This window comes from Ochotona curzoniae, unplaced genomic scaffold (genome assembly GCF_017591425.1).
Source record: "Ochotona curzoniae isolate NIBS_2020 unplaced genomic scaffold, NIBS_Ocur_1.0 scaffold_4937, whole genome shotgun sequence".
NCBI classification, from domain to species: Eukaryota; Metazoa; Chordata; class Mammalia; order Lagomorpha; family Ochotonidae; genus Ochotona; species Ochotona curzoniae.
This window is the reverse complement of record NW_024467126.1, coordinates 3,304,370-3,322,370: the sequence shown is the minus strand read 5'-3', so window position 1 is coordinate 3,322,370 and position 18,001 is coordinate 3,304,370. Positions and strand designations below refer to the sequence as shown.

Below are 18,001 nucleotides of genomic sequence, written 5' to 3'. Positions count from 1 at the left end.
AGGCCATGGGCAGGCCTGCCAAGCAGAGTCGGGGGCATGGAGGCCACGCCCCTCAGCAGCTGGCCTGTTGGACCCTGGAGGTTCCCCGCACGACCCCGGTTCTTCCCAGCTCAAGACAACGACAGGAAAGGGGCCAGCCATGTGCAGCCCCCGGAGACGCCCTTCCCACATCATGTCCTGTCCTGGCCGCTGGGCGGAAGGATTTTCACCAATTAAAACAAGGAGCCCCACATAAGGACTTGGACTAGGCCCTGGTCTCACATTCTCCACAGCCCTGTCTCTCCCGCAGTTCTCCACCTCCCATGGTTTCCCAGCTTTCCCCAGTACCTGGGCCAGGCTGTCCAGGGAGATGCCTGGGAGACTGGGTTAGCAGACGGGGTCACCTGGGCCCAGGCAGCCCAGCAGACAGGGTCACCCGGGCCCACGCAGCCCAGCAGACAGGGTCACCTGGGCCCACGCAGCCCAGCAGACAGAGTCACCCGGGCCCACGCAGCTCTCGGCTCACAGCCCAGCACAGGGAGACACTCTGCCACGAATCACCAACAGAAGCGCTCGCCTGCAACAGCCACAGCCAGGCATTCGGCATCCGTGCCCAGGGAGAGCTGTGCCCCAGGGTGGCCCCAGAATGGGGCAGCAGCAGCACAGCCAGGTACCCGACCCCAGTGCCCCGGGAGCCACAGAGAGCGGGGCCAGGACACATGCCAGGCACATGCACAGAGCCCCGAGCAGTGACGATGGGACTGACCGAGGCAGTCTCTCAAGGCTGTGACCTGGGAAGGATGCCAGCATCTTCACGGTGAACAAGCCGTGCACTTCATTCAGACAACCACTTGCCAGTTTCCACTCTAAAACACCAAAACTGCACAGCAGATGATCCCTAAATCAAGTTTTTTTTTTTTCCCAAAGATTTATTTTATTTTTATGGCAAAGTCAGATTTACAGAGAGGAAGAGAGACAGAGAAAAAGATCTTCCGTCCAATGATTCACTCCCCAAGTGACCACAATGGCTGGTGCTGTGTAGATCCGAAGCCAGGAGCCAGGAGCTTCTTCTAGGTCTCCCACATGGGTGCAGGGTCCCAAGGCTTTTGGCCGTCCTCGACTGCTTTCCCAGGCCACAAGCAGGGAGCTGGATGGGAAGTGGGGCTGCTGGAATTAGAACCGGCGCCCATATGGGATGCAAGGGCCACAGGCAGAAGTTTAGCCTACTATGACATGGTGCTGACGCCCCCCTCTTATATTAAGGTTTTTTTTTTTAATGATACAAATGCTGAGTTATGGAGACAGGTGCCAAGCCCTGACCCTCCCCCCTCTCCCCACTTAGTGTCCAGGCAGTATGAGGCGGGGTCCCACAGACAGGGGACCTCATGGTCCAGTCTATTTGACGTGCACTGGGGTTTGCAAAGCAGGACAGCTTCACCCATGTAGTCCTCCCAGATGCCACACCTAGGAGATGGGGGCAGCCCTCACACTTAGCCCCAGACGTCAGCCTCGCAGCACAACAGGTGTCCAGGCCAACCTGGGAGACAGCTCAACTGCATTTCCAGACAGCCAAGGAGAGAGCCCCAGAGGGTGGCAGCCAGGGCCCAAGGGCTAGGCCCGCTGCCCCAGACAGCCAAGGAGAGAGCCCCAGAGGGTGGCAGCCAGGGCCCAAGGGCTAGGCCTGCTGCCCCAGACAGCCCTGCCACACACAGAACAGAACGGAAATACAGGGAAAGTTCTAGAAAGCAAAGAGGGCAACTGAGGCCAGCGTGAGGCATTGCTGCCCAAGAGCAGATGCGCCTAGAGGGCACCTGGGCTGACGTGTCAAGCATGGCCAGGCAGGTGCCGCCCCGAGTCGGCGCTAATAGAGGGGTGCAGCCCTCCATTAAAGATGCCCACATTTTGTTCTGGAAAGAACTAGGAGGGGAGCCATTACTGCCTGGGTAATTACACTGGCCCCAGGGGCTGACACTGATGTGGGTTTGCGTTAGGGCTCATGTCCTAAGCAGGCAGACACAGGTTGGATGAGCCAGCAGCAGAAGTGGGACCCCCTCCACCACCACCCACGCCTAGATGACACTGCCCCAATGACCACGACCCACAGCCATCTAGGCCAGCTCTCCGGCAGACAGGAGCAGGTCATCTCATTTCCACATTCTGCCATTGGCTCACCACAGACCACATGAGATCCGGCCCTCAGCCACCTGTTGGATGTCATCATTCATGTCCCCAGTCACAAGATCAAAGGGCAGACCCTGGCAGGCTGGCTCTCCGGCTCACCACAGCAGAGGAAACATGCAAGAGAGATGGCACAGGTGTTTGCAACAGACAACGAAAGGGGGACTTTCATAGGACTGATGCCGGCAAGAGTAAAACAGCAGCAGACTGGCACAGAAAGACACCCAGATCCCGGAGCCCAAGGCCAGAATCTGAAACCAAGAGCTGGGAGATGCTGCACGGGGCAGCAGAGGGACATCTCATACCACAAGGGGCAGCAGGGACCATTCTGTGACAGTTAAGGACCACTCCCCTTAACTGGGTAGGCAGACCCCAACCTCACACCATATAGAGCAATGCTCGGATGGAGAATACAACGGCTAACAATATGGAAGAACACACAGGTGATGGGGTTTACAACCTAAGCCAGGAGGACCAGCTCTGGGTCAGAAAAAGCATTGAAGAGCCAGTGTGCGAGCCACAGATAACATGCTGAAACTCACAGCGAGCAGGCACAAAATGCACATAGGACACAGCAGTGTGGACACACAGCAGAGGCAACCACTACACCCCGTCCAGGACTGAGTGGATCCACATCCTCAGAGATGCAAATGAGCAGCCCCCTGCTGACTGCTCTACTTCCAACCCAGCTCCCTGCTAACGTACTTGGGAGAACAAGGGCACAGCCCAAGTCAGGCCCCTACACTCCTGTGGGAGACCTGGAAGGGACTGCTGGCTCCTGGTTCCAGGCCACAAAGCCAGGTGACCATCCCTCGCGCCACGGCAGCAGGCAGGCCCCTCCAAGCCAAACCCCTGGCCAGCAGGTGCCAGTCCGGCTAGGGGCAGGTGGGAGGCCAGGCACTCCCTTGAAGAACCCCCATGGACAGCAACGCTGGAGGGTCATGCAAATCTCGGCAGGGGAGAGGGGAAGATCCCTGAGGGGCCCAAGGTCTCCCGCTCCTGAAGAGAGAGAAACGGGTTGGGAAAGGTCTCAGAGACAGGGGCCAGTTCATTCTGACAAATAACGAAACTGAGGCAATACCATCCACACCGGGCAACTGAGACACCCCTGCCCGGGGTTCTGATCCAGCCTCTCTCTGGAGACCAAGGGACCACGGCAGCCAGGTGGTGCAGGGCAGTCCTCTGCGTGGCCTGGGGGGCCATGAGTCCCTCGCTCCCACCCCACGCAGACACCGAAATGGCCAGGCCAAAGCAGCCATTCTGCTCCTGGCTCAGCGTTGCAGCCATCTCTCCACCATGAACCAGTACCAAGCCAATCACATCCTCACCAGATTGTAGCCCCCCGAAATCCCACCCTTGGGGTTCTCAGCAGGGGCTCTCCATGGATTTTCCTCTCTAACCCTCCGAGACACCAGCTCACTGAGCCCTGACCAGCACTGGCAAGGTGCACACCATGTCCCACATTCTCCAACAAGGACATGGCCAAGGGCCAGCCAGCCACTGCCCAAGTAGGCAGGGACCAGGCTCCCTGGCCCACGGGACCCTGAGGGGCCCACAGCTGCTCCCAGCCATCAGACTCGAACCTGCTCTGCCCACCTCCCCCACCTCCCACACAGCACGGCAGGGCAGCTGGTGTGGGGCCCCACGTCGGGGCTGCTTTGTGAGTAAATCCACCAACAGGGCCTCAAGCCAAGGGGCAGACGCAGCTCCCAGCTCAGGCCACAGCCCCAGCCAGACACCCCATCTTGAAGGCGTTTAAAGGGTCATCTTTCCAAGACCCCCAAGCCCACAATGTCCAGTCCCCTCAAGGTCAGTGCAAGGTGGACACAGAGCTCGGCCCACACACTGGCTCTCTCTCTCTGGCTGACCCTGTTGTAACTGCAGACTCCCTGGGGCCCCAGCTGAAGGAGTCTGCGTGAGCTACCAGGTCAACCCACAGACAGACAAGATGTGGTATTTCCCTTCGGAGCACATGAGCCAGCGCCAATGCAGGAGCCACAGTAGGAGGATGAGCTGAGTGGCCGCCAGGGCTCCGTGGGAGGCTACAGCCGCAAGCATGCCTGTGCTGTGGCATTCACACTCTCCAAGATCCACCTGGGCTTAAGAAATCCACCAGGGGTCGGTGCTGTCCTGAAGTGAGCCAAGCCTCCCCTTGAGGTGCCGGCAGCTCACATGGGTGCTGGTTCGAGTCCTGGCTATTGCACCTCCAATCCATCTCTCTGCATATGGCCTGGGAGAGCAGCCGAGAATGGCTCAAGTGCCTGAGCCTTTGCACCCACGTGGGAGACCCAGGGGAAGCTCCTGGCTCTGGACCACCTCCACACCAACCAGAGCCCATCTGGGACCACGAGCCAGCGGCTGGAAGACATTTTTGTCTCTCCTCTCTCTGTAACTGACTTCTCTCCTTTTTTTTTTTTTTTTTTAGCATTTATTTATTTTTATTGCAAAATCAGATATTCAGAGAGGAGGAGAGACAGGAAGATCTTCTATCCGTGGATTCACTCCCCCAAAGTGGCCGCAACAGCCGGAGCTGAGCTTATTTGAATCCAGGAGCCAGGAGCTTCTTCTGGGTTTCCCATGAGGATGCAGGGTCCCAAGGTTTTGGGCTGTCCTTGACTGCTTTCCCAGGCCACAAGCAGGGAGCTGGATGGGAAGTGGGGCCACCAGGATTAAAACTAGGCCTGTATGGTATCCCTGTGCGTGCAAGGCGAGGACTTTAGCCATTGTGCCACTGTCCAGGCCTTGTAACTGACTTTTCAATCAAAAGAAATCTTAAAGGGTCCAGCACAGTGGCCTAGTGGCTACAGTGTTCGCCTTGAACGTGCCGGGATCCCATACAGGTGCTGGTTCATGTCCCAGCTGCTCTACTTCCCATCCAGCTCCCTGCTTGTGGCCTGGGAAAGCAGTCGAGGACGGCCCAACACTTTGGGACCCTGCACCCGTGTGGGAGACCTGGAGGAGGTTCCTGGCTCCTGGCTTCGGATCGACGCAGCTCTGGCCATTACGCTCAGTTGCAGAGTGACTCATCGGACAGAAGATCCTCCTCTCTGTCTCTCCTCCTCTATGTAGATATATCTGACTTGGCAATAAAAATAAATAAATCTTAAAAAGAAGAAGAAACCCACCAACACAACACCTGTCACCCGAGCTGCCTTGCCCAGGACAGGCCTGACTCAGCCTGCATTTTCAGTCTGCCTAAAGTCTTCTGGAAGCTTCCACTGCCTCCTGGAGCACAGCCAGGCCCCCAGCGTGCTGTGTGCTTGAGCATTTCCCCAGGAGCCCTGGCCCCAGCCTTGCAGATGGCACACCTGTGGGTAAGGTGCCGCCCCCAGCCGCTCCGCCCCGGCATTCTCCCCAGGCCGTCTGCCCCCAGCACGGACGACAGAGCCGAGGCCAAAGTCCATGGGCGTGCAGCTGCCCTGTGTGTGTGGCAGAAGGAACGCACTGAAGAGAAACCAAGACACCGAAAGGTGGCGTCAGCCGCCTAAGCTCCTTGGCCCCTGGCGAGTGAGCAAGGCCATGGACATCAGGGCTCCGTCCACACCGCTCACCACCCCACAATGCCCGGCCCAGGCCAGCAGCCATAGTGAGTCAGTAGGAGACTGGTCTCGGCCAAGGTCACAGGAAGGAGCAGGGAGCCCCTCACACAGGCACAGCCCTCACAGCTCTGCCTCTTGGGATCAGAGCTGGGGACGGGGCCAGGCAGGGAGAGTGGACATGCGGGGACTGGTGAGCGACCAGCAACAGGCTGCACCAGGCGCTGCACAGCCAGGCACACGTGTGCACACGCAGACACACGCACAGGCCCCTCCTGGATGCCAGGGCCTCACCTGCGCCCACCCCGCCCCCAACCGCCGGGGAATTCTAAGTGCCTGAAGGGTGACACGGTACTGCTGCTGCTGTTGCCAAAATTCACCCGCAGGACCCAGCTGGCTGCCCCCCCGCCCCCGCCAACTCCCCACCACCTCCCCAGAACAAGTGCGGGCCCTGGGGTCCTGTTCCCGCACAACAGTCACTGACTCCATGCAGGGAACGCAGACACAGGTTCCGGAGTGACGAGAGAGCCTCCTCCTTCCATTTTAGGCCCGAGCTGCCCTGCCAGCGGGCGCTTCCAGGCTTGGCTGCTCCTGGTAAAACCATCAACTCTATTTTTGCCTCGTGCACCTCAGCAGCAGGGTCCCGCAGCGCACGGCGGGGCCATCAGGCACGGGTCCCAGCAATGTCATTCTGCAAAATGCACAGGAAATCCCAAACGCCAGGGAAGTGGCAAGCGAGGGGACAGGCTCAGAACCCCCTCCTTTCCAATAAATAGTTTCTCCTCAACTTTTGCCTCCGAGGGGACCTGGACAGAACATCCGCCTCCTCCAGCCATCACATAACCTCATTGTTTTGTCTCTTCTTGTTTTGCTTGCACCAGACACAGCTCTAACATGCAAGCAGGCTCCGTGGAGACCCAGCTGGGGTGATCGAGCCCAAGTAGGGGAGTCTCCCGAATCAGGGTCAGGGACAGTTCTGGTGCTGACCACCCCCCAAGACTATCCCCACCCCCAAGCGGCTATAGCAACCTTGGGAATCTGAGCTCAGAGCTAGGCCACCAGACTAGAAATATCCAGGGGGACAGCTGGCCCTGCCAAGGAGGCCCAGACAAAAGGAGGGGGCTCTCCCCCCCAGCCAAATGGCGACCACCACCGGCAGGACAGGAGTGCCCAGACGGGCCGCAGCCCACTGCACCCCCACCTCCCCGCCAGCAACAGGCTTGCCTCAGAATCCACATGGCACTCTGCAAATTAAAATAATATGTACGGCCTTTCACAACTGCTTGGGCTTCCCGGGTCCGCCTGACCTCAGCCCCATCCTCCGGACACAGGACAAGTCGAAGAGAAAGTTCTGCACACTGTGTGTTCCACCGGGCACGGCAGTGTCTGTCCCCCACGCCACACCACGGACCATGTCACCCCCGGAACACACACACACACACACACACACACACACACACACGCAGCCCGCCTCGCGGTGGGACAATCTCTACAGCGGCCGGAGCATTTGGGACGCCGGGGCACCTGGCAGGTGGTAGCCGCTGGGCAACCGGCAGCCACCAAAATCAAAGGGGCAATCGCCACAGGCCGGGCGGCCCCGCGCTCCCAACTTTCTCCCTGAAACTTGACTCGCTCCTCGGAGCTCGCATCCCCCAGAGGCCTGGGCCGGTGTGGACCGAGCGCGGCCTCCCGCGGGGCGCAGTGCCGAGCGCGCCCCGGGACGCGGGCAGGTGAGGACCCGCCCGCGCCGCACCTGGCGGGGCAGGCGATGCAGGGGCGGCAGAGACAAAGGCCCCGCGCGCGCTCTGGGGACGGTCGGTGACCGGGTGTAAGTGCCGGATGGGGAGGGGGTGTCCACGGCGCGCGTCCCAACTCGCCCCCCAACTTTCCCAAGTGGCCTCCCGGGCCGCCCGAGCCGCCCGGCCATTGTCCGCCCGGCCCTGCCCGGCCCAGCCGGGTGTCCACCTACCCGTGGCGGGGGCCAGGCCGCAGCACAGCGCCAGCAGCAGCAGCAGCGGCGGCGGCGGCCGGGCCGGCCGGGGCGGCGCCGCCTCCATGTTGTCCGGCGGCCGGACGGGCCCGCGCGCGCTCACTCGGGATCCATGGCGCGGCGGCGCCTCCCGCCTCTCCCCCGCCCTCGGGCGCCGCGGGCCAGGACGGCGGGGAGGAGGAGGAGGGAGCAGGGCGCGCGGGAGCGGAAGCCACGCCGCGTCTCCGCCCCCCGCCGCCACCGCCTGCGCCCTCCCGCCGGCTCCCGGCCTCGCCGGGCTCGCAAACAGGTGTGTCACCTGTGGAGCCCGCCGTCAGGCCCCGACCTTGACGCGCGGGGAAACTGAGGCACGGGCGAGGCGGGGGGACCCGAGGGTTGGCGAGGTGAGGGAGGCGCTGTAGCCGCCTCCTCCAGAGCTGCAGGGTCCCGTCGCTGCCCAACCCCATGCTCCCCAAGCTGTAACACCGGCTCTCACTTGGGGAAGGCACTGAAACCCAAATGGCAGGGCCTGGTACCCGCCTGCCAAGGGGGCTTAGTGAGGGGAAAGCAAAAATAGTGGGCGCTCAGCTTGCTTAGGTGCCCATAAGGGGGCCCCAGGTGGGCTGGTGGCTGCAACTCGCTGGGTAAAGCTTGCCCGTTGCTCTTTTTGTAACCCCTGTGCCATGGGGGACGCCAGGGGATCCGGTAGAGAGGGAGAGAAGGCACTTTGGGGTGGAGTGGACAGAGGCACAGCTCTCACTCAGTCTCTGCCGCCTTTGCCTCCTTGGGCTGGTAGTGGGCAGTGCTCTCAGGGTGGGTCACCTCTCCCGTTAGAAGGGCAGGCAAGCGGGCAGTGGGAGTGGGCTGGAGGCTCACAACACATACCCTCCCCAAGGGATTGCTGAGGGTCCTGTAGGGGCCTGATGTGGGGCAGGGGAGGGGCAGGGCAGGGCAGGGAGATGGCCAGCCAGGGACAGGGGAGGAACAGGGAAGGAAGGGCAGACAGCCAGCCAGGAGCAGGGCAGTGGGTGGGGAGAAAAGGGGAGACACCAACAGCCAGGGCAGAAGGGGAAGGAAGGGGAGAGGGCCGGGCAGGGAAGGGCAGTGTGGGGAGGGCAGATGGCCAGCAGGGGCGGGCGGTGTACACCACGGCAGTGTTGAGTCCTGCAGGGTTCAGATGCTCTTGGAAGCCGTTCCCCCTGTATAAAGGGGGGCACCATGCAAGTGCCAGGACCCCCAGGAGGGCTCAGTGGGCTGATGGCAACACTGCAGACACAGGGAGGGGACGCCCAGCCACCTCGAAGGGGCTCCCATGCTTGCAGGGGAGAAATAGTCAGGAAGCCTCGCCTCCCCCCAAGGCACAGGGGCCAGGGCACCCACAACCTCGGATGGAGCCGGGTCACTCCCCAGATGACCACAATAGCCAAAGCCAGGCCAGGCTGAAGCCGGGGAGCCTGGGGCTCCATCCGGGTTTCCCACATGCATGCAGGGCACCCGACACTTTGGCCATCCTCTGCTGCTTTCCCAAGCACATTAGCAGGTGGCTGCACCAAAAGAGGAGCCGCTGGGATTTGAACCGGTGCCCATGGGGAGTGTGGGTGCTGCAGACAGCGGCTGCCCTCACTGTGCCACAGGGGAGCAGAGATTTCTGTTTGTTCCCTGCTGGGCCTAGATCAGGACCTGGTGTATAACACGAGCTAATGAGCGTTTGTTGAATGAACGAAGTGAACAGACATGATTTCCATTCGTAAAAAGGAGCTCTGGGAGGGCCAGCCGTGTGGCACACCAGACATTTAAGAGGTGAACCAGCGGATGGGAGAGAGTGTGTGTGTGTGTTTATTTACGTTTCAAATAAAACTGTTTGTGGAGAGCACTGTGCTTCCACAGGGGGGAACGCCTGTGGGTGGGTGTGGGTGACAGGAGAGCAGCAAGGGCTGCCGTGGCGGGGGAACGGGGGCTTTGATGTTGACAGGGTCCACTCGCGGCTCCCATGGGAAGACCAGCTCCGTGCGCTCAGGCCCCTGGCGGGGGAGAGGGAGTCCGCTGGTGGACCACAGAAGCAGTGGTCAGCATCAGGGCGGCGGCGGGGACGCAGAGGAGCCAAGGAGGAAGACTCTAAGGGGTCTCCAGTGACCCCCTCCTTCTCAGAGTGTGGCGAGGGGCCCCGGCCAAGCTTCCGGGTTTCCAGCCCCAATGGGAACCTTGGCACACCTCAAGGTGTGGAGGGATCAGAACCCCTCCGGGGCCGTACAGGGTGCTGGTCACGCTTGGATGTCCAGACCCCGCAGTAACGGGCAGGCAGCTGGGCACGGCTTCCACAGGGGGCACTGCCCAGCCATTCCTCAGGCTCACCTGACACGAGCCACTGCCTCGCCCGTGGACGGATGCAGTGAGGAGCACTTCGCAGCTCCCTGCTCAGTGGCGTGGGAAGGAGCTGACCCCAGGGTGACTGTGGGCCCCTGAGCCTCAGTGCTCTTCCCGAGGCGACACTCGCCCCAGCAGCAGCTGGGACAAGGCCACCTGGCCAGGGGTGGCAGGCACTGGAAGGCTCCCTGGGCAGCAGGCTGGGCTTCCATGGAGCCGGCACACAGGCTGGCCGTCTCCGCTCAAACCTGTTTCTCCATTGTAGAACAGACACGGCGTGACCTGCTGGACATTCAACCTCCCATAGCTCCCGCGGACCTCATGCGGGCCTGGGAGGAGCATGTGGGGGACGCAGGCCCATGTCGGGGCGTGGTGGCCCGGCTGGCACGGCTGTCCTCCCCATGGACCTTGGATTCTTTTGTTTTTGTTTTTTTTTAAGATTTATTTAATTTCTATTACAAAGTCAGATATAGAGAGAGGAGGAGAGAGAGAGAGGAAGATCTTCAGTCGGATGAGTCACTCCCTGAGTGACAGCAACGGCTGGAGCTGCGCGAATCCAAAGCCGGGCACCAGGAGCCTCTTCCAGGTCTCCCACATGGATGTAGTGTCCCAAGGCTTTGGGCCATCCTCGACTGCTTTCCCAGACACACCAGCAGGGAGCTGGATCAGAAGTGGAGCAGCCGGGATTTGAACCAGTGCCCTTGAGATACCAGGACTACATACAGAGGATTAGCTTGCTGTGCCACCAGACCCTCCCCTAAATCAGTTTTTTTTTTTTTAATTTATCTATTTTTATTGGAAAGCCAGATATCCAGAGAGGAGGAGAGCCAGGTGAAGACGATGCAGGAACCAGAAGGATGTGGTCTTGAGACGGAGGACCACCTGGAGCCCAAAGCCGGAAGCGGCAGCTGGCCCCACTTCCCTGATGTAAGGAGCGATTTGGAGGTCGTCATGGAGACTGAGACCCTGCCTCCCTGGACCCGGAGCCATTTTCTCTTCTTCAAGGCTCATGAGATGCACACCGGTTCACCTGTTCACCAGTCAGGCAACCCGGCCTCACCTGAGAGCCTCGCCCCCCTCTCCCAGCCCTTCCCAACCCCACCCACTGACCAATGATCCTCAGACATTCACTTGCAGGCACCAATCCCTGGGGCCCGCCCTTAATCCCTCCCAAGCCCATCCCCTGTGCCTGGCTGCCTCAGCTGAACACCAGGAGCCCCAGGAGCCTATATCCGCCCTTCCCTCACCACCCTTCCACTCTCTCGCTCTTCCACCACCACGCCACTGTTCCACCTCCTTGCCCTTCCCGTTCCTGCCCCGCTGGAGGTACCTCCATGGCCCCTTTTCCTCGCCGCCCTTCCACCACCTCGGTCCTTCCCATTCCTGCCCCGCTGGAGGGAACCTGAAGTGCCTCCTTGCGTCTGGTGTCGTGGCTGATGGTAAGAGGACCAGGCTGCGGGAATCAGCTAGTGTAATAACGTTAGAACTCTGTTTCAAAAGAACTAACATTTGGTTCCCTGCTCCCCCACCCCCACCCCCGGCACTTGGCCACCTGCGGCCACTACTAGGACCCGATTCATCCGTGAGAACCCGTCACTCTTCAGCTATTACTGACTTCATCTGCGCCACCGGGACTTATTGGCGGCCGTCGGGAATCCATCCCGTCTGCCCGCTGGTTCCAGAATTCCCCTCCCACGGCCTGTTCCCGACTTTGTCTTCAACTGCCCGCTCCAGAGCTCTACTCCACATGGCCGTTTCTGAATCCACCTACACCTGGCCGTGCTGTCTCCATCCAGACGCAGGCTGGGGTACTCCATGCCCCCCCGCGGAGCACAGGAGGTGTTGCCCCTCTTCCCGAAGGCTCAGCTGCTGCATGCATGCGCTGTTACGGGTGGGGTTCCTCCCTCAGCCCCTGGAGTTGTGGGTGCGGCTTGGTGGTTAGCTCTGCTTTTTCACTCCTAGGAGACAGGCTCTGTAAACCCCTTCCAGGTGCCGTGTCCCTTAGGGGCGGGGGGTCCCTGTAGCTCCAGGTCGGGCCACTGCGCTGGGTTCATGACTTTAGACACAGCTGGCCTTTTGGGCCCTGGCTCGTCCCTTCCACAGGGGGTGACGACCCTTTACGAGAGCCATTTTTCCTCCACCACAGGGTTGGATGGATTTTTTTTCACGTTTTACAAATAACAATTTTATTTCCAAATTCTGTACTATAGCCAAGTTACAATCACCTCTAGGTCTGTGTTGCTGCTTTACATAAGAAGGAAAAAAGACACGGTCACAACCCAGTCCCTCACACATCCGGCATCTCAGAATGGCCTGTGTGCCCAACACGGACCCGGCCACCTCCCGCTGTCCACTCCCCACCTCCCGCCCTGAGGAGCATCTCCCTGTCCTGTGGCAAGGCCCAGCCGGCCAGCAACGGCCCGGGGACAGTCTGCAGGTGGGAGAGCGTTGTCCCGCAGAGCACACAGCACCCAGCACGGCTGCCGTCCCGTCCCGCGCGGCCTAGGCTCAGAGCCCAAAGCGGGCTGGCGTGTGGCGAGACGTCCCCGGCTCCCCCTGCTCCTTCCGACCCGGCGTGTAGATCTTCTTAGACCTGGTAGTGGCCAAGGGCCAGCGCTTGTCCCGCTCCTGCCGCCACGCTCGCAGCTGCTCCTCAGCCAGCGCCATCTCCTCCTCCATGGCACAGGCTTCCTCCCTGGCCCGACGGCGGTTCTCCTGCCGCGACCCGCCCGGCCCTTTCACACTGTAGAACATGGGGCCCAGCTCCGCCAGCCACTCGCCGTCCACAGCCGTCACGCACTGCACGTACTCCTTGGTGGTCATGACCAGCTCGTGATAGACTATGTAGTCCGGCGTGTCGCCCATTCCAAAGAGGGAGCTGGTGGGGCGCAAGCGGCAGGGCGTGCCCGTGCGGATGTTCACGTACTCCCCAGTGCCCTTGAGCTTGGCCGCCTGGTGGAAGTAGGCGGCACAGATGCACTTCCTGACAGTGTCCCAGTCAGTGCCACACGAGGCCAGACTCATCCGCTGCTGCGCCATGATGTCCTTGAGCTGGGCCCTCACCTCGCGGGCCTTGCGCATGGCCTTGGCGTGGATGAAATGGTCGTTACACCAGACGGTGGAGTAATTGCTGTTCTTCCACTGCAGGTACACATTCAGGTAGGTCAGATGGTCGCTCTCGGGGACGGCAAACTTCTCCCGCACCTGATCGCTCTCCTCCTCTCGGCCCCTGGGCCTGTGGAAGATGGTGGGGACGGAGAGCATGGAGACGACGAGCAGGATCTCGGAGCTGCAGCCCATGTGACAGGACACTATGAGCATCTTGGACAGGGCCGGGTCCAGCGGGAACTCCACCATCAGCCGCCCCGTGGAGGTCAGAGCGCCCGTGCTGTCCAGGGCCCCCAGGATCCAGAGCTGGTACATGGAGTTGAGTATGTTGTCCTCGGGCGGTGGGTCCATGAAGTGGAACTGCAGCAGGTCCCGCACCCCGAGGGACTTGAGCAGCAGCACCACGTTGGCCAGGTTGGTCCTCTGGATCTCGGGCACGGTGCTGGTCAGGAGCTCCTTCTTGTAGGCACTCTGGGTGTAGAGCCTGAAACACTGGCCTGGGCCTGTCCGGCCAGCTCGCCCCGCCCTCTGCTTGGCGTTGGCCTGGCTGATGGGGTAGACTTGCAGGGCGTCCATGCCGATCCTGGGGTTGAAGACCTTTAACTTGCAATAACCGGAATCGATGACAAACACGATGCCGTCGACGGTCAGAGAGGTCTCGGCGATGTTGGTAGCCACGATACACTTGCGAACGCCATCTGGAGCCTTCTGGAAGATTTTGGCCTGCAGGTCGGAGGGCAGCTGGGAGTAAATGGGCAGCACGGCCAGGGCGGGCACGTTCTCCAGCTCCTGCAGACGCGCCACAATCTGCTCGGAGGTGACCTCGATGTCCTCTTGGCCAGGCAGGAAGATGAGGATGTCCCCGGGGGCCCCGGACAGGTGCACTTGCAAGGCCTGCCTCACGGCGGCCTCCACGTAGTCCTCCTGCGGGGTCTTGCTGAAGAGGACGTCGACGGGGAAGGTCCGCCCGGGGATGTGGAAGACGGGAACGTTCCCAAAAAAGGCAGCAAATCTGTCTGCGTCCATCGTGGCCGAGGTGACGACGAGCTTCAGGTCCGAGCGCCGAGCCACGACCTCCCGGAGCAGCCCCAAGAGCACGTCGGTGTGGAGGGAGCGTTCATGGGCCTCGTCCATGATGATGGCGCTGTAGCGGTCCAGGTCGGCCTCGCGGAGGGATTCGCGCAGCAGGACCCCGTCGGTCATGTACTTGATCAGGGTGTTCCCGGAAGTGCAGTCTTCGAAGCGAATAGCGTAGCCCACCTCCTCGCCCAGCTTTGCCCCCATCTCTTCGCTGACCCTCTTGGCCACAGACATGGCGGCCACACGCCGGGGCTGGGTGCACCCGACCATCCCGTAGTCCGTGTAGCCGTCTTCATGCAGGTACTGGGTCAGCTGTGTGGTCTTGCCGCTCCCTGTCTCGCCCACCACGATCACGACGCTGTTGTCCCGGATGGCAGTGAGCAGCTCCTGCCGCACGGCGAAGATGGGCAGGTACTGCCTCTGCTCCCGGATGGACTTCTTGGTGGCAAACTCGCTGCTGGCTTCGCTCTGCTCCCTCACGTGGCTGGCAAACTGCTGCTCTGTCCTGTAGTCCACCTGCCCGACCTGTGTCGGAGCTTTGTCGGGCTGCTCCTCTTTCAGGACACCCATGATCGCTCCCAGCTTGGTCCCGGCCAGCTCCCAGTGTCTGCGCTGAGCCCTTCTGCGCTCCTCTTGTTCTCTGTGCTTCCGGACCGTTTGGCTGCCTTTCCGGGCAATGATGGCGAGGTCCGAGGTGGCGTCCTTGACTGGAATCACGGGCTCTGGCTGCTTGGTGAAGACGATGCGCCCGTCCAGAAAGGGCGGCACCAGGCTGTGCACCATCAGATGCACCTTGGCCGCGCTGTCCTCCGCCAAGTCCACGTGCGCCTCCAGCCGCCGCACCACCCCGCTGGTGAGCATGCGGTTCATCTCCCAGCGCTCATTATCCTGGCTCCTCTGTCTCCCCTGAGCCGAAATGCGCTTCTGCTTCTGCAGCTGCTGCTCGCGCCTGCGCTCGTAGTCCTCCGAGGACGAGGCCAGGGGGTCGTGCAGCTCGCAGTAGCCCTCGTCCATCATGTACCAGTCCCGGTCGGCTTGCCGCTGGGCGTCCTCCCACTGCTGCCGCTCCTCCTCTGTGTGGAAGGAGCTGCCCTGCTCCCCATCCTCGCGCCTTCCTCGGCCCCTGGACAGACGCGGGGTGGAGCCCAGGTGTCTCCTGTCGTCGGCCCACTCGTTGTATTTGTAGGAGGGGGTTGGCAGAGGCGTGTCGTCTGAGTCCCGCTGTCGGGAGGACGGCCGGTGGCCCCCCTCGGAATCCCGGTAGGATGGCATTGGAGAGGGCGATTCCCACTGCCAGTGCCTGGAGGAGCCGTGGCCGCGGTCCTCCTCCTCCTCCTCCCACGTGGACCTGGAAGGGGTGGCTGCGTCTTTGGGGCGTGGGCGCTCTGGTTCGTTCCTGCTGCGGCTGCGCCTGCTTCGGGCCTGCTCGTCTCTGTCTCTCTCGCGCTCATAGTCTCCATCGCGCGGTGTCTCCTTCCTGCGAGCCTTTTCTCTGGAGGAGGCGTAGACCCCGTGTTCCCGCCGCTCCCGCGCTCTCTGCCGACTGCGTTCCCTAAAGTCCTCGCTCACTCCGCCGGGGTGGGATGGCGTCTCGACCCGAGCAGAGCGGTAGTGCCTGTCCTTCCAGCTGCTGCGGCCAGCCTGCTCGCCGCCCTGCTGCTCGGCGCCCTTCTGCTGCTCCTCGCTCTCTTCCCAGGCCTTGTCGGAAGAGATGCGGGGCTTCTTGCCCTCCCGCTCGACCTGCTCCTCGCGCTCTCTCCGTTTCAGGGAGGCCAGCAGGTCCAGCCCCAGGCGTGAAGGGCGAGGCCCGGGCGCCTTCAAGACGTGCTGCTCCATGGCTGCGTTTCTGGTCCTGCGGATGAGACCGCCCACCTGAGCGGCCAGGTCAGCGCCTTCCAAGCGGTGGGTCGAGGCGTCCTCGCCGGCGTCCTCCATCCCAGCAAGCGCAACTGGAGCCCTGGAGAGCAGGAAGGGAGCGCTCAGACAGCCTCGAAGGGCCACAGTCCGCACCCTGACAGCCCAGCATCACCTAAGAGCCTCACCCCTCTCCCAGCCCTTCCCCACCCCGCCCACTGACCAATGATCCTCAGACATTCACTTGCAGGCACCAATCCCTGGGGCCCGCCCTTAATCCCTCCCAAGCCCATCCCCTGTGCCTGGCTGCCTCAGCTGAACAAGGAGCCCCAGGTGCCTGAAGCTGCCCTTCCCTCGCCGCCCTTCCACCTCCTCAGTCCCTTCCTGGACCTCCCGCTGGAGGTGCCTCCATGTCCCCTTTTCCTCGCCCCCCTCCGGTGTTGCCCCACTGGAATAAACCTCCTCCAGTGTGTCTTTGTCTGGTGTTTTCAGCTCATGGTGAATGAGCCAGGCTGCGGGAATTAGCTGCACATAAGAACGTAAAAACTCAAACTGTTTAAATAACTAACACCTGATGCAGAGCCTTCCAGAAGGCCGGGCTGGTTTCCTCCACGGCTCTTCCACTCCACGATGGTGAGGTTGCAAAGCAGGAGTGAAGACCAAGCATGCCGGGAGTGCCAGGGGCCGAGGTCTGTCCTCAAGAGATGGCAAGTGGCGCTGGAGGAGGAGGGGCGAGGAAGACCAGTTCCAGGGCCTGAAGCCAGGATGGGAAGCAGCCGAGCCCAAGCCCCAGGGCACAGCGAGGGGCAGCGAGGGACAGCAGCTGGCCTATGAGGGGACAAGCGGGACAGGAGAGGAACCAGGCAGGCCAGCTCACGGTCACGGCCAAGTTCAAGATGAAAGCCACCCCTGGAAGCAGAGGCGGCAACGGTGGGAAGTGCCGGATTTCAGGTCTCCGATGGCAGCTGGGCCATGCCAGCTGTGCCTGGACTGAGAGAAGGAGGCACTGGGCACCAGATCTTCCCATGAGACCTCTGGACACAGGAGCCCCTGGGAGAGTTCCTTTGATGGCCCCCTGGGAGCAGGGTGGGGGAGGGCAGTGGAGGCCCAAGCTGACCCAGAGCCAAGCCTGGTGGGCCTGGCACCCTAGGGGGTCAGGACCCTGGGACCGTGACACAGCCATGCCTGGACCCTAGGGAGGATGGCAGGTGGACACTTGAGGCCTGGAATGCGGCCGCCAGCTCTGGGTACAAAGACAGACTCGGCCAGCGACTGGTGTTCCTGACCCCGAGGCGGGCAGCTCTGAGGCAGGAGAGTTTTCAGGGGGTTTTCCTGAGGGCCTGGGGCACCCTGGCATCCCTCTTTGACCACTGTCCAAGGCTATGAAGCTCCTGGGGAAGGGGCAGGGAGGGGCCTCTAGTGCCAAAACAGCCACGTGCCAGTGGCAGCCACCAAAGCTCTCAAGTTCATTGGAAGCCATGCCCCTCCCATCATCCAGCAGGACTGGGCGTTAAGGCAGGAAAGCCCAAGTGAGGGGCGTGGGGCCAGCTGGGCCGCTCCTCTCTCCCTGCTCCTGGTCCTCCCAGCTCAGCTGTCTCAGCTTCCTTGGGGATGGGGCTGGGGGAGGCAGGGTCAGGACACAGGAAAGGGCCAGAGCTGGAGGACAAAAGGGGTCCCAGACCGGGCACGCCACTGAGAAGCTATAAAGCACACCTCAATCACCAATGTCAAGTGCAAGAAATAGGTGTGTGTGTGTGTGTGTCGGGGGGGTGGGTCTGGCACAGTAGCCTAATGGCTAATTCTCGCCTTGCATCTGCTGGGATCCCATATGAACGCCGGTTCAAGTCCCGGCTGCTCCACTTCCCATCCAGCTCCCTGCTTGTGGCCTGGGAAAGCAGTCGAGGACACCCCAAACCTCAAGACCCTGTACCTG

At 61.6% G+C, this 18,001-nt stretch overlaps 2 protein-coding genes across 2 annotated transcripts in view; both read right to left on the bottom strand.

Moving 5' to 3' along the window:
* Nucleotides 1-15,961, bottom strand: part of LRP5 (LDL receptor related protein 5) — an 84,899-nt gene extending 68,938 nt beyond the window's left edge. The window contains exons 1-2 of the mRNA XM_040970962.1: nucleotides 15,955-15,961; nucleotides 7,663-7,810 (exon numbers count right to left, since the gene is read on the bottom strand). Coding sequence (XP_040826896.1) covers nucleotides 7,663-7,750 — 88 coding nt within the window. The 5' untranslated portion in view covers nucleotides 7,751-7,810; nucleotides 15,955-15,961. The remainder of the gene's footprint in view (nucleotides 1-7,662; nucleotides 7,811-15,954) is intronic.
* Nucleotides 12,535-16,149, bottom strand: LOC121150234 (pre-mRNA-splicing factor ATP-dependent RNA helicase PRP16-like). The gene has a single exon (XM_040970963.1). It carries the CDS (start codon nucleotides 16,147-16,149, stop codon nucleotides 12,535-12,537), a length of 3,615 nt encoding a protein of 1,204 aa, XP_040826897.1.
* Between the last annotated feature and the right edge of the window lie 1,852 nt (nucleotides 16,150-18,001).

Coding starts and splice junctions, on each gene's coding strand:
- LOC121150234 (XM_040970963.1), bottom strand. CDS start 16,149: ATGGAGGACGCCGGCGAGGACGCCTCGACCCACCGCTTGGAAGGCGCT.